At 38.4% G+C, this 15,612-nt stretch overlaps 2 protein-coding genes across 4 annotated transcripts; one reads left to right on the top strand and one right to left on the bottom strand.

Moving 5' to 3' along the window:
- Nucleotides 1-3: 3 nt before the first annotated feature.
- On the top strand, nucleotides 4-7,685 carry LOC103983604 (probable galacturonosyltransferase 13). Of its 2 annotated transcripts, none has more exons than XM_009400845.3 (6): nucleotides 4-607; nucleotides 2,390-2,448; nucleotides 2,589-2,744; nucleotides 4,189-4,776; nucleotides 5,157-5,459; nucleotides 6,828-7,685. In XM_009400845.3, the coding sequence occupies exons 2-6, from the start codon at nucleotides 2,446-2,448 to the stop codon at nucleotides 7,128-7,130; spliced, it is 1,353 nt and encodes a 450-aa protein (XP_009399120.2). In that variant the 5' UTR covers nucleotides 4-607; nucleotides 2,390-2,445; the 3' UTR covers nucleotides 7,131-7,685. The 2 variants fall into 2 exon arrangements, with proteins under 2 accessions (XP_009399120.2, XP_009399119.2); XM_009400844.3 differs by having other exon boundaries at nucleotides 4-743.
- Nucleotides 7,686-8,487: 802 nt separating this feature from the next.
- LOC135672877 (heparanase-like protein 1) lies at nucleotides 8,488-13,826 on the bottom strand. 2 transcript variants are annotated; one of them, XM_065181338.1, is made up of 10 exons: nucleotides 13,394-13,826; nucleotides 12,484-12,729; nucleotides 12,343-12,379; nucleotides 11,911-12,094; nucleotides 11,104-11,252; nucleotides 10,789-11,022; nucleotides 9,784-9,973; nucleotides 9,570-9,695; nucleotides 9,371-9,470; nucleotides 8,488-9,034 (listed from the first exon to the last, which is right to left on the bottom strand). In XM_065181338.1, exons 2-10 carry the CDS (start codon nucleotides 12,688-12,690, stop codon nucleotides 8,645-8,647), a joined length of 1,617 nt encoding a protein of 538 aa, XP_065037410.1. In that variant the 5' UTR covers nucleotides 12,691-12,729; nucleotides 13,394-13,826; the 3' UTR covers nucleotides 8,488-8,644. The 2 variants fall into 2 exon arrangements, with proteins under 2 accessions (XP_065037410.1, XP_065037411.1); XM_065181339.1 differs by having other exon boundaries at nucleotides 13,399-13,826.
- Nucleotides 13,827-15,612: the final 1,786 nt, after the last annotated feature.

Here is a 15,612-nt window from a genome sequence, read left to right as displayed (position 1 = left end):
AAATCCAATCATCTTCCTTCCTACACCAATCACCCTCTGGTCAAACCTCCAATCCCTTTAATTGCTCTCTAACATCAGACTCCCTCCCTTCCTCCCCCTCCTTCCCCCGTTTGTTTTCCCCCACTCTCCGTTCTCTCCTCTTTCCATCTTCCCCGTTCCATAGAGCAAGAAATCCTTCTATTGTGGTGGCACCAACAACTCTCTCTTCTTTTCCTTTCTGGAACACCAAAGACCTCAAAAGCTCGATCTTTGCCCATCGATACAGCTTTGATTGCGAGTTCAAATCCGAAACCTACTCCAATTTCTTTCCTTTCCTTCTGATTCCCATTGGAAACCCGATGCCGGATCATGAAACGCTTCCAAAGTCCGGTCTTGTAGCTGCCGGTACCTCTGCTCCGCCGATTTGGTAGCATGCCCCTTTGCTCGGAGCCATCGGCGGGCCAGAGTCTCGTGTTGCCGGCGCCGCCACGGCGACGGTGGTCAGGGCCGGCGGCGTGCAACAGCGGGTGGGGCGGCGTCGGCTACGACGACGATGCAGATTAGGCTCTCGCCTAGCATGAGAAGCATCACGATATCGAACAGCAATGGACTATTGGACTTGATGAAGGTGAAGGTCGCCGCCCGCCACATCTCATACCGGACCCTCTTTTACACCGTCCTCATCCTCGCCTTCCTCTTGCCCTTTGTCTTCATCCTCACTGCCATCGTCACCCTCGAGGGCGTCAATAAGTGCTCCTCCTTCGGTAGGATTCGGGGAACCCCCTTCGCCCGTTTCTTGAATTGGTTGCAATTTGATGTCTTGGGTCGGTCGTGTCGGTGACGATGGATCTGACGTCGCAAGATGGGATCTTTTTGTGGTTGATATTCCAAAACATGCCATTGTTCTTTATTTCAATCGCAAAGTTGTCGCATACGCTGATCTGGTTATAGTGACATGTTGCTTCTGGTCCAATTTGGTTGATTTTGAATTTGATTGCTGCTACATTTCCCCCTCCCATCTTTCCCTTTGTCGCTGGTGAACAGCTCACGTGTCCCAATTCTTCACACCGGGTCTAGGATTTGACATAGGTTTAATTTTAGCTTCCTCGGCTGAACAATACGTTTATCGCATCCTCATAAACTTAATGCTCTTGTATGAATTTAAAATATTCTAATTATTTTTTGATAGAAATTGCTTGCCCTTCTCAGGGGCCGAACAAATCTCACTTTGTTATCAATGTTCTTACTTTCCTGGAATCTGACTAATTGATTTATACTAGTATAGAACTTCTGCATAGCCTAATATATGTATATATATTTTGATTCTTATTTTCTGTATTTTATCATCAGTACTTAAAAAGCTTAATTATGGCCTAAGAGTTTAGGGAATCTTTAACATTTGTCTTCTCTACATGGTTACTATGTAGAGAAGTAGCTGCATAACTGGGTATGATTTCCTGTCAGTTTCTTTGATTTTACATAGCTGCGTTAAGTAGAATCTCAGGAAGTTATTGTATTATGCTCTTTTCATTCTTGACATTACCTACGTTTATGTTTGTTTATACAGCATCTACTTATTTATATGTGCATGATCTTTTATTTTCAACTGTTTTTGCTGTTAAATCTATAATTGATCTTACTCATGTTGTTTAATACTTCTTGTCTTGTTGGTAGCCTCCTTTCATAGATAGCTGATTGCTGCATATGGATTTCCATTAGTGGTGCAATGTTAATGTTGCGATCTTTTTACTTTTCATTTCAAGCATCTACCTTGCTGCCTTAATTTTATTACTTTTGCTTGATGCTGCTAATACTTCCTGAAGTTTTCCATTGCTGCCACTTGGAAGCAGTATGCCACATGGAAAGCAAGCTAATCTGTTAGAAGCAAGGGATGCTTGATACTTTTCAATTTATGTTTTTCTCCTGCACATGGGCATCTTGTCACTCCTTGTTCCCATGTTTTGAGCTGATTTTTCTTGTCTATATTCTGCTGTTTTTACAAGTCTTCCTCGTTCCTTATTAAACCACTTGCCTTTGAGATTCATTAGCAGGTACTTACTAGACTCAGATCTTTGAGATTCATTATGCTTGAAATGATATTAATCATGTTCTCATATAATTGCTTTAGTAATACTTGTCCATTCAAACTGATTCTGACATGGTCATCATTCAGTTGTCTTGCTTCTTCATTCCTTTGATATGTGCTTAATTACTTAACATCTTCTGCCTGCAACATCTTTACTATTTTGTTTTAGTAAACTTCTGCAAATCCTATTTTACAAGATTAAGCTGTCTGACTAGGTCTGCTTTCAGCCTCTAATTTGATCAAGTGCCATATGACATAACTAGATTGCAGTGCCTACTGCACCAGTTAATACAAATTTCTTTGTTAATTTGTTACTTGTTTCAGATTGTTTGGGGAGGCGGCTAGGACCAAGGTTTCTTAGTCGGGGTGGTGATGATTCCATGGTAATGTTTTCTGTTCTTTGCTATTTAGTTCATGGTTTCATGTGGATGGACAGTTCTCTCTCTCTCTCTCTCTCTCTCTCTCTCTCTCTCTCTCTCTTCTCAAGATGTTATCTTAATTTGAATCACAAACATAATTACAGAAGCTTGCTAACGAATTATACAAGATACTTGACCAAGTAAACTCTGAGGAACTTCCAGTTGGCCTGAAAGTGCCAGGATCTTTCAGTGAGTTTCTTTCCGACATGAAGAATAACCAGGATGATGCCAAGACTTTTGCTGTAAGGTTGAAAGTGATGGTATGTATATTCATTGATCTTCTTTTTTTATTTGGTATATTCCTTCCCAGGACAAATAGAAAGATGTTCTTGGAATTGGTTCATGCTTGATTGACTAAACATTGAACTCTTGTTCTAATTTTCTGTACTAATTTCTGCCATCAAAATGTCAATTGTTGATATGTTTAAGTGATTTGGGCATCAATTCTCCCATGAGCTACTACATTACATCTCCATATATAAACATATTAGAAGCATAGATATGTCCGTACATAATATACACGTTGCATCTGACAAGTATCAACTGGCTTGATATATGACATTGGATATTGTCATCAAATCTAATACTATGGTCCAACACAATTGAAAGTTGCTTTCTCTTTGCATGAGCACATGACCTCTCAAGATAATAAACGACACTGCCTCTTAGTTGTTGTCTGATACCGGACACTGAAAATGTCTCAGGTAAAATGGAGATACCTTTGTCTTTCTTAAGTTCCTTGGCATCTGCCTTTGTGTCACAGGAATAGATGATGTAAGAATAAGTAGAATCTTATACTGGGTTGTAGTTGATTTGGTTTGATAATATGCAAATATGGGATTGAAAAGTCTTGCTCATATCTATCTCAAGTGTTCATATATTTGAAAACTCAACTGGCATGTCTTAATCATTCATGTGAATATTCTTCAGATTAATAGCATTGCTTGCAAAGACAGGAAGATTCTTGATATTTAATTCATTTGAGCATCAATTCTCTCCATCAGCTATTACGTTAAATCTACAGATACAAATATAAACAAACATTTAGTATACAGTACACACATTTGCATCTGACAAGTGTCAACTGGTTTGATGTATGACATTGGATATTATCATCAAATCTAATATTACGATCCAACATAACTGAAGGTTGAAGGTTGTTTGCTCTTTACATGAGTACATGACCTCTCAAGATAATAAACAGTGCTGCCTTTGAGTTATTGTCTGATCCAGCACACTTAAAATGTATCAGGCAAAAAGGATATGCCTTTCTGTCTTTTCCTAAAGAACATGGTGTCTACCTGTTTGTCACAGTACAGGATGATGGTATGTCTTAACCATTCGTGTGAATATTCTTCGGACAAATAGCATTACTTACAAAGAAAAAATAATTCTTTGAGGGTGTCCTTCAGATTACTAGCGTTACTCGTAGATGAATTTGCCTATCCTTTAAATTGAAGAAAGATGAAACTTCCTTCTGTTAAGATAGAAAAAATCAGATGGAAGCAATCTGGTAACAACTTTTAATCTGACTATATATTCTTTTCATCTGATTAAATATTCTTTTGTTGGTAATTTCAGAAAAGGTTGGCACTTCCAATCATTTTTATAATTTCTAGATATGAATGCTAAACAATTTACAAACCGCTTATCAAGTGAATTTCTTTGGGATTTTGAACTTTCTGACTTGTTTCTTATATGCAGATGGAATATATGGATAGGGAGGTGAAAAGATCAAGACTGGCAGAACAATTGCACAAATATTTTGCTGCAACTAGTATTCCCAAAGGCATGCATTGTCTCTCTTTGCGTTTGACTGATGAGTATTCATCCAACGCCCAAGCTCGTAAGGAGTTGCCACCACCAGAGTTGCTACATTTGCTCTCTGATAACTCGTATCACCATTTTGTTGTAGCCAGTGATAACATTCTGGCAGCCTCTGTTGTGGTCACCTCTGTTGTAAGATCTTCATTACAACCTGAAAGGGTTGTCTTCCATGTCATAACTGACAAGATGACTTATCCAAGCATGCATTCATGGTTTGCTTTGAATCCTCTTTCCCCTGCTATAATTGAGGTGAAAGGAGTTCACCAATTTGACTGGTTAACAAGAGATAATGTGCCTCTTCTTGAAGCTTTTGAAAATCACCATGGTGTGGGAAACCACTATCATGGAAATCATATCATGGGCATGAATGTTGGTGACAGTCCAATGATTTTTGCTTCTAAACTGCAGGCGAGGAGTTCAAAATTTATTTCTCTGCTCAGCCATTTGCGCATATACCTGCCTGAGGTAAATTAGTTTGTATGTATTTCTGAGACACTTTCGGCTATATGGAACTTTTGCTAATATGATAATTAAGGTTATAGAATTATTGTAAAATATATGCTTGTTTGGATGACGAGTACATTTTCAGTTGACACATGTACTTTTACCCATTTCAATAACTTGTTTGATTAACATACCAAGCAGCATACCAATGTCTAATGCTTGGTATCAGTGAAAAAACAAAAAATGAGTACTGACCAGTACCAAGCTTTATGCTGTACTGACCTTTGGTAAGACCGTAAATAACAATTTTATGCTTGGTACCATGTTGTCCAACTTTTCTAGTATTATGTTGGTGTGCCTGTATTTTGATGTCCTGGACTTTAATATAACATTTTAAACAGCTCTTTCCAAACCTCAGTACGGTGGTGTTTCTTGATGATGATGTTGTTGTTCAACATGACTTGTCACCATTGTGGGAGATTGATCTTCTTGGAAAAGTAAATGGTGCTGTAGAAACTTGCAAAGGTGAAGATACTCGGGTGATGGCTAAGCACTTCAGGACATATTTCAACTTTTCACATCCCCTCATAGCCAATGAATTGGACCCTGATGAGTGTGCATGGGCATATGGGATGAATGTATTTGATTTAAATGCCTGGAGGAAGACGAGCATTAGAAAAACATACCACTACTGGGTCAAGGAGGTATTGACTGTCATATCATTGCTTGTCTTTTTCTGTACCATCTTTCTTTCTGTTAAGAACCATAAAGATACAGTTTTTATTTTCAATTTTCAATGAACTTCAAGTTGCTGATGGACTAAGTTTACTAAGCTTGTTACTTACCATCAAAATTATTCTTGTCCTACCAAAATAGTGCAAGCTAAATGTGTTTACTCTTGTTCTTCTATGATTGATGCCAACTTTGCTAAATAGTATTCGAAAAGTAAACATTTTTTAGTCCTGATGACTGCTGCAATTTTCTTTAAATACTGAGTCAAATCTTACAATTAGTTCTTTCTAAATAACCACTTATATCATGTATGCCACTTTTCTTCTATGCTTCGCTAAGACATCCTTGGTGCACTTTCTTTATCTTAGCATTAATTATTTAGTCTTCAAGATACTGCAAGCACCTAATTTGGTCAAATTTGGGGTACTACTATGATTCAGGGACCTGATAGCTGTGTTTGTTAATAAAAAAAATTTTACATGACTAAGGTGATTACCAAAATGTCCATAGGAATCAAAGTTCTAAAGGGAGGAAGACCAATCGGAAAGGTGTCAGACCAGGTACAAGCAAGCAAGTCTTGATCTTGACATATAATTGTGTTGCATGCATCGGAGATAGTTCCTCCTTCTGTTAACCCTCACATTTTCAGTCCAGCTATATCTTTTAGAACATATTATTACATGCTGAAATATCTATTCAAGGAGTAATTTACGTGGCTTGCTATTGCCAATTTTTTGGAAACAGTTTAAGATTAATGTCACCTTTCTGGGCCTTCTGGTTTTGTTATGATTCTTGTTCCACTCCTGTTGTCATCGGACAAGTATTAATTATAACATTTTCTTTTTCTCTGTTGATAATTGTTGTGCTCTCAGATAATAGTTCTTCTCTATGTTCTAGCAAAAATGTTATAGTAAATTTGATTCACAGTTCCTTTGGAAGATTCTGCAGATGCAATGTAGATGTACTTGGTTGGAATTGATGTTCCAAGTTACACTTGACATGGAAAATGCAATCCACAATTTTGCTCTGCTCCTTTTTATAAACATCTTACCTCTGCGTACAAAGTGAATTTTATACTTGTCTGTGAAACCTAGGCCCCTGGTTAAGCGTAATGTCAATAAAGATAATTGTGGTCTTATAAAAATTTCGATTGTTAATTATATATACTTTACCTTGGACTTCTGCAACCGAATTCGAGCCTGTTAACCCTCCTGGCTTGCAGATGCTAGAAGAAATATACTTGATTAAATGCACTGGTTCTTTTCATAGATAAAAGCTTGTAGCTTCATCTTCCGACTGAAATTCTAATTTGTATCCTTTTAATTTTATTTTATTTGCAGAACTTAAAGTCAAACCTGACACTGTGGAAGTTCGGAACGTTGCCTCCAGCCCTCATAGCATTCAGAAATTATGTGCATCCTATAGACCCATCATGGCATATGCTCGGTTTGGGCTATCAGGAATCGACAGACCTTGAGAGGGTGAGGAAGGCTGCTGTGATACACTACAATGGGCAATGCAAACCATGGCTGGAGATCGGATTTAAGCACCTCCAGCCATTTTGGACAAAGCACGTTAACTATTTGAACGACTTCATAAGGAACTGTCATATCTTGGAGCCACAATGGTTTCCACAAAACTAAAGACCGTAAACATAAAGCAGGGTAGTATTACAGATGCAGTGACAGCTCAGTTTTCACTCGATTTGAGCAACCATTGAATAAATCAAGAATTCAGTCGATATAGTAGTTGAGTCAAATTGAGCGGATTCTTCGTAGACCTGTCCGATCAAGCGGCTGCACTTACTGGTGCCATGGAAGATTCTTTTCAATTTTGTAAGATAGTATTCAGTATTTGTATGGTTAAAGATAACTCTTCAAACAATTCTGGAGGGTGCATGACCCCGTTTTGGAACAAGTGATGTTCTTCAGATCACTACTGGTGGAGCATCAGATCGCATGCCCCGTACATACTGAAGCCAGGATTGGATTGTCTTTATGCAGATTATCTTTTCTTTTTTCTTTTATTTTTTGGGTTTCTTTATTAATTTTAACATTTTGTGTTCTTTATTTGCCCTCTAAATTCAGAGGTCATGGACGTTTCACTTTTGACAGTAACCCCTCATGAATTTTGGGGAACTCTAGGATATTTGTCTTAAATCATAAGATATTGAAATGTGCAGTTGATTCTTTTTCTTAGATTGCTATTGTCATCTTGCTCTTTTACCATGATGTCGATTGTGTCCATCTCCATGTGATCAATTGTTGCCGTCTCTTTTCCAGTGCAATCAGATCTTCTATTATCACTTTGGCAGGTTTCTTTAGTTTTCAGTACTAATTTCTCTCCAAGTAGAAATCTGTAATAGAGAATGCATGAAGAGCAGTGTTCTTTATATTTTGAGGGGAGAAAGGGCACAACTTTTGGAGATTCAATGTGAAACGTATGGTGAAATTTGGAGATAAGCTGCAACATGATTGTGGCACCAACATTGAAATGCTGAGTTGAGATCAATAGACTTAATGGAGATGCAGCCAAGAACCCAAAACTGGCTTCTTTGTAATGTACCGATATCGAGTTATCTATTTTGATGTAGGTTTTTCTGTTCGGACTGGTACATATCGATTTATAGTGACCAACATGATCAATTTTGAAACCTTGTAGGATTTACATTGCATGATCATTTGGCTGATAGATGTTAAAGGTTTTAGTGAGACATTCGACTTTTGATGCTTCCACTTTAGATAGACCATCCATTTTGATGGTTCAGAGCTAATCAGAGATTTGAATCATTCAAAACCCAGAAAGAGGCATTCTTTTGAGAGCAGATCAATGGAGACCAGTAAATCTTTTAATAGTGGACTTCATATGCTGGATTTGACTGAAGTCATCACGAAGTGCAACTAAGAACAAGGGAAAATTGTTTCCCAAATCCGTATGAAATATGGAAGATAATTCATGATAAAAATTCATCATACATCTTATTTTGCTCACATGAACAACTTACAGAACTTATTTTGATCCAATGACCAAACTGTTACACGATACAAATTTGTCAAAACAAATCAGGTATCATGTGCAATAGGATACGACACTAAGCGGTGCATCCTGGTTAGGCGCAAGCTTGAGCTTCGAAGTTGGGGAAAACGGTGCATCCTGGTTAAGCGCAAGCTTGAGCTTCGAAGTTGGGGAAAACGACAAATGCAATAGACAAGGGTGATACATCTACAGGAGAGTTGGTTGGAACATGTACAGGATCCAGAGGTGGAATATCTCCATCTTCGGTGAGCTCCAAAGGAGTGTCATTCAATAGGACAGTTCGGCTTAGATGGTTATCATCCTTACCGGTCAGATGATACTCCTCTCTCTTTTCCGACTCATCTGATGCTTTCTTGCCCACCCAGGAGAATGTTCTCTTAAGACCGTGGATGAAGGAATTTTCCTTGTGAATGCCTTCCCCCTCGGCCAGAATGACGTTGAGATCGTTTCGGACGGTCACACTAAACTTGGTGGATTTGCTTAGGTTGATCAAGACTAGAGAGATGCCTGCCTGTTATCATCAAGAAGCACATTAGAAGTAACTTTTACAGGTTCCTGAAGTGCATTACAAGTTCAGAATGTAAAACTTGAAAAATAGACTTTCAAGTTTGTGAATGTTGCAATTCTTTGAAAGAACAAACAATATCTCAGCATATGGACCTTTTCAGGTGTTCTGCGGTTGGATTGCAGAACGACAAAAAGGAAATTGTGTACCAAAAGAAAATATATTATTAAGTATAGCTGCAGCAAATTGAATGTATAAGCCCAAGTGTTTTGAGAACATCAACCACATCAATAAAGTCTACACAGAAATCAATCAAGAATGCTTGTCTACAGAAATATGTACCTTTCCTTTCCTGCAGTGGGCATAGGCTCGTAAGTATGACGAGCCACTGATATCCACGGAAAGTACTCCTTTCCCCATTAGCCGATGCCACAGTAGCGCACTGGAAAAAGGATTCAGAGGATCAATACGGGCTGGCTTGAGGTGTGCTTATGTTTCCAAGGACAGGGTTGTAAAATACTTAGTGTTTTGGATGTCTTGCCTGTAGTAATCAGGATTCGGTATGAAAGTGTTTGTGTCGAGGAGACCATAATTCCCTCCAATCAAGGTCTGCCTGCAATAAACCTTAGTGTTGTACTTTGATGCCATGCCCAATTGATCCAAGTACCTGAATGGTGTCAAACAGGTCTTAACAGGTCTTTAGTCTACGTTGTTGCATGAAACTGGAGATGCAAGAAAAATACAAAGTGAATTACCAGAAGCTGTTGAGAAATGTATTCGAGACAAGGCGGCTTCCGCTGTTGAATGCACCACCAGCTTCCCCTACCCAAGCAGATGACCATGGTCCATGTCTTTCTATTGTAAGTTGGAGATTTCTGAATGTATCTGCTACCCGACTTAAATATTGAGGATCCATTATTTTACTCTCAATATGGGAATCATCGCCTGCAGAAACAATCAGACTGACGTTTCATCGAAATATTTTATATAAATTTTCCAATATTACATTTCATGAATTCTGAATTGTCAACTCAAAGATTTTGGCATAACAATGAGGTCGTGTTGTATTTCTATCAGTTCTTTCTTGCATATCTACCGTTCGCAATGGCATCAATGCAAATATGAACTCTAAAAATGAATATTGAATCTGGAACTTTTCTCCTGAAGAAACAACAGATGAACTGAAGTTGTGCACTTTGCTTCTTCCATACTGCGAGATATGAAAATTAGATATTATAGACAGCAGCTATATTTGCACCGTCTAAAACCATAACGATTGTATCAAAAGGTACGATGAGAATTCTTAGTTGGCCAGTGGAATCTGTTGCTGGAATAAGTTTAGTAACCTCTTGAATACGATAGGACTTTGTATTATAAGGAGTCAGCAAGGGATACTGGTGTTGACGAGTACAAAAGCATGAAAATGTAATTTTTAGCTGGCATTGCTATGCACAAGATAGAAGAAGAAAAGAGAATGGGCATACAAATCTTACATATAAATAAAAAGTCAAAAGGAGCTGGATCTCTTATTTCTGGTAAGATATAATTGGGAGTAGCAGTTATCTAATTTGATTTCTGTTATTTCACCTGATATATATCAAGGGTTATTTTTAACCGTAATAGAGGACAAAAAGATTAACCAGATTTATTTCCTTTTCGTCTCTCTTTGGATAACATTTTAATGCATCTTACGTCATAAAAGAAAATTTCCTCGAAAGATGTTGTTTTCTACATTTGAAGTATCACATTTCTACACTCACCTCCACCAAGATTGTATATATGATGTGTCATGACGTTGACAACACCCAGACCTGAATCCTGTAGAAGCTGAGCATACCATTGCTGATCAAAGAATCCTCCAGGAGCAACTAGCATCGGTTGCGTGTTTGAATCTTCATATAACTCCTTAAGAAGAGATCTAAGGACAACCAAATCTTTTGCATATTGTTCAGCACTAACTCTTGCGTCGATACCTCTTCCACTCAATTCATTTCCTGAAGCATCGAGCAACCCGCCTTTGAGTTTTGGTCGGTTGGATTTTTCTTGCTGAAAAAATAGTATGGGAAAAGACTTACCGAATTCCCATGAATCAACCTCGTATCCTTTTGAGATTGTGTACTCAATGAAATCTCGAGTATTTGTGGAGTTCCAATCACCTGCCCACAGACCGTTGTGTACACGGTGCCTCCCACGTAGTGCATTCAGACCAAATGTGATAATCGCTCTGCAATCACAAAATTAAGACTTATGTTGCATAGTCATGGCCAATTTATAGTTCAGATAACAAGAAAATGCATATTGTTCTTTTTATAGGGCTATTTTTTGGTGATAAAAGATGGTATGGAATGTTAGAATTACTTATGCACATATAACTCAAATATCTGTTAATATCAATGATTTCTCACATAATATATCAAGATATAGTCATCGAGTAAAGCAACTATGACAAATACCAATTGCTTATGTAGCTAGCCTTTTTATGTAGATTACTTAGTTATTTTGCATGCTTCACACCTGTCTATTTAGTTTTAGGAGGGACTAACATCTTATGGCGCTTTTCACTTCCGAGTTTATTTTCATCGTAGGAGCCCAGTGCTATGGTCTTATTTAACCCATCAAATCATAGGAGCATCCAAGTCAAACATAGGTAGACTGAATCACAGAAACTAAATTAGCTCTCACGGCTAATGAACTCAAACAGGTATGGAAATAGCATGCAACATTTTAATTCTGATGGCTTCAGCAGCTGATACAAAGTAGTTCAAACAGATAATCCGTGATAAAGTTTTTGATCCATATTCATTGTCTACTCGGATTCATCTCAATTGAGCATGAATAACCTAACAGCAAGAAGAAAAACAGAGACTTCTTCACAAACCTACCCCGTCTTCTGAAAAAGAAGGTTTAGCTCGTCCCACCTTTCTATGCTCAAGCAAGCTTTAGAAAAACCAAACAAGCCACCACTCATCTTGGAAAAAGGAAGGCATGGATACTCTAAACTTGGCATGCCATACACAACTTGGTCTTGTAAGGAGCCTCCAACTCGTATCCGCAAACGATCAAAAGCTGAAATTTTGCAAACAAAAACTCAAAATGAGGTACATAATCACATGGCAAACAGCTCAGATAGATAGTCCTATTGGTGGTTCTTAGCAGTTTGCGGCTTTGCGCCACAATTTTAGGACGCACAAGTGGTGATCATCATCATCATCCTCCTAGCATGATGTGATAATGCAACTATAATAATTAAGATTTTTTACGTGCTATAATAAAAATTATGAAACAAACTGAGAAGCAAAACGAAGAATGGTTACCTTGGATGGCATTAGCTAGGAAAGGATGCGATAAGTCCTGAAAAACCATGGAACCAAAATATTTGTTAGTATTTTTTGCAGACTGCAAATAAACCAGATGTTCTTGCTGACTAGACTATCTCGACAAAAAATATATATTACCAGATTCAGAACCGAAGATTGTCCCCATGGACATTGATTATAGTTACACTTGTCATGAGGCCACCAATCAAGAGTTGCACAGACAAAAGTATCATCAGTCTCAGCAGCTAGATCAGATCCTTTGACTATGATCGTTACATCTGGGGATTCTTCAGAGAGAGCTCCACCGATGGAACAGAGTACAAACAACACAAGCTGTAAAATCATTCCTCCGGCTCCAACGATTTGATGCTCCGGTCAAAGAAGCTGAAGAGCTCATATGAAGAACAGATTAATCATCTTCTCGAAGCATAGAATCCAAAACACGTAAATTGAATACAATAACATCTCTACTGTTCATCGATTTCCCAAAGAAGAGCTGGCCACACTTTGTTTACAGTACAGTGTTAAGAAGAACTACCTTGCATTCTTTGCTTGGGGCCTAAGATGAACTACAATAAAAAGAAAGAACATAGATAGAGTATGTCTGAAGCTACAAGGACCAATTTTTATCAGCAGAAAGAACGGGTGGCCAAATGCTTGTCATCGAAGCCAATCTTAGAATTCGATGAATTCGATGATCTTCTCAGACACAAACACACAACTTTTAATGCAGATAAAAAACAAGCGAAAAATCTAAAAGAGAAACAAGGTGAACATTTTATTCATCTTCCATCTTAGAGATCGAATTCCAGGAACAATTAAGACAAAAAGATTGGAATCGGACATACGAAACTGCATCAAAATCGACATAGTAAAGTGGGAATTTTGCCAGAAATTTCCATCTCTTCAGACAGAAGAGAAGAGCTTGAAGAAATGAGAAACCATTAGATCGAACATCTCTTCCGTATCTTAGACACCGATCGAACAACAGCTAAAGCTAAGATCTTTGAGTAAACGAATCGAAGAAATCGAAAGAAAGACCGCGTACCAAACCTGTAACACAGCTAACCAGGGTCTCCAGCTGCTACACCAACAGAGATCCTCGCATGAACGAGAACAGCTTTTTCCGGTGCCAAAGCCGCAGCCTTTCCTCTTGATGAGGGCTTGGCTTCTCTTATCCTCGCTGGTTTCTCCAACGAATCCCGACAGGTGAAATCTCGGCGCGTGAGATGGGTCAGATTTCTCGTCAACTCGAATTAGATTCGGTTGATTTAGCGCCAGATTTAAGCTATCTTTTTGCGCTGGTCCAGTTCGAAGCTATCCCAATAAATACCATCACTAGATATGCATGCTTGCTCCACTATCTTCCCATGGAACATCTTAAAGTAAGTAGATCTCAAGACAAGAACACAATAAAAGAAAGCAAATTCTCTGTCCCTAATGTTGTGGACTACATTAATTACTGCATATCCTAAGCTGTCACCAACCAGCGAGCAGAGAAATATTTATATATAAACATATACAAGAATGGGTAGATTCGAGACGCGAGAAAAGGATCGCAGTGGACGATGATGTCAAAAGGTCACCTGCACTTCGCTAATAGTTTTCCCGGAGGGGAACAGTTGGATAGCTCTGGAGTCACCTCAGGGACAGAAAAAAGAAACATAAGCACATACACACTCCACAAAGGGGAAAAGGATGGATCTAAAAACATGATAAGAAGGGTCACATTGGATGATGTTAGGTTCCTTTCGATTCGGTGATGGTTGACCAAAGAGAACAGTTGGGCAACTTTGGAGCTACTTTTAGTAGGCAGCATGTATCATCCAAAAGCTATAGTTTTCCTCTTCTATTTTTGTTTTTGTGTTGGCATATAGAGGCACACTCATCGAGCATTATTGAACTGTGGGAATAGGTCCAGCAAACTCCCACCCAATCTCTCGTTCATGATCGGATGATATGCATGTCATTCCTGCCAAGGATTCCACTTTCCAGTGACTTCTTTTCTGGTGGAGCAGCTTCGACCGATAAAAGCAGAGCATGGAGGTCATAGAACGGATGGTCTGTTCCTCGTCACGAGTTCTTAGCTGCTTGATATATCATGTGGATTTGTTCGATCATGATGAACTATCAATAATTGGGAGGCCATATGCAAGGCGATCAAGGTCAAAGTAGCTGACGTATATTCAAAACTTTGACTCTTCATTCCTTTGTTGCCTCGATATTCAATGGATTATCACAAGAATCAAACCTTTGTTTCCGACCCAAAGTCCTAAGCAGTTGAATTCTAATGTCAATGGTCGATTCTTTTGATATATTCCAGCCATGACTGGTGAAAGATGAGCACAAAAATCAAACGTCAGAAGAAAAGTCTTCTCCAAAGGCAGCCATGACAGCAAAAAAAAAAAAAAAAAAAGGCGTGTTTTTTTAATGATTCAAATGCATGGAGTATATATGTTTTTTTTTTCTTCATTGAGAAATAACAGTTTTAATGACTGATAATTAAATTATAATCATGTTCTTGTGTGAGTGTGTGTGATGGGATACAAATCAAGGTTCCAAGGGTCAAAAAATGCCTGCTTTCAACCAGTTGGGGAGGGGGTTGACAACAAAGACTTGCTCTCTTTTTCTAGGAGCAACAAAATAGATGGATCTGTAACATTTAGTGATTTGTGGAATTCAGACAGGGAAACCAGATGGAAGATGTTCAAAAGCTGTGGTGGAGGCTGACCAGGGACAATTTGTGGAATTCAGACAGGGAAACCAGATGGAACAAGTCCAAAAACTGTGGTGGAGGCTGACCATGGACCAAAATGACACAATTGACAGGGGACCAAGAAACTAGTTGAGATTTCAAATTCTTATGGATTGATTGAAGACTACCAGCCACCAAGGTTGGATGCAGTCTATTCAGCCTGCCTTCCTCTTTATGAGGTTGATCTAAATTGCTCTATTCCTTTGTTCAATGTAGACTATAAATCATCAATTTTTTTCTTCTTCTTTGTTCCTTCCATAAAAGATGGGAAGAAGAATAATTTATCACAAGATACCACAGCATTTACCTTTTCCCTCACACACAAAAAAAAAAACCTCAAACATATAGTTAGAAAAAGAAAAGAACATATAGGACAGTTGTTAGATGTCTTCTTCTTTGCCTCATTATAGGATTGATATCAGAGATCAGCACATGGAACTTAGAATCATCATATCTGTAAGTATCTGGATAGTAATTTCTGCTTTTTAGGGCTTGTCTCCCTGGTGGCTAAA

Source organism: Musa acuminata, chromosome BXJ1-5 (genome assembly GCF_036884655.1).
Source record: "Musa acuminata AAA Group cultivar baxijiao chromosome BXJ1-5, Cavendish_Baxijiao_AAA, whole genome shotgun sequence".
Lineage (NCBI taxonomy): Eukaryota > Viridiplantae > Streptophyta > Magnoliopsida > Zingiberales > Musaceae > Musa > Musa acuminata.
This window is presented reverse-complemented; position numbering and strand designations above follow the sequence as displayed.

Coding starts and splice junctions, on each gene's coding strand:
- LOC103983604 (XM_009400844.3), top strand. CDS start 533: ATGCAGATTAGGCTCTCGCCTAGCATGAGAAGCATCACGATATCGAAC. Junction 2,745..4,188: donor CTGTAAGGTTGAAAGTGATG/GTATGTATATTC, acceptor TCTTATATGCAG/ATGGAATATATGGATAGGGA. Junction 5,460..6,827: donor ACCACTACTGGGTCAAGGAG/GTATTGACTGTC, acceptor TTTTATTTGCAG/AACTTAAAGTCAAACCTGAC.
- LOC135672877 (XM_065181338.1), bottom strand. CDS start 12,690: ATGATTTTACAGCTTGTGTTGTTTGTACTCTGTTCCATCGGTGGAGCT. Junction 11,023..11,103: donor GGTTGATTCATGGGAATTCG/GTAAGTCTTTTC, acceptor TCGATGCTTCAG/GAAATGAATTGAGTGGAAGA. Junction 9,035..9,370: donor CCCACTGCAGGAAAGGAAAG/GTACATATTTCT, acceptor TGATGATAACAG/GCAGGCATCTCTCTAGTCTT.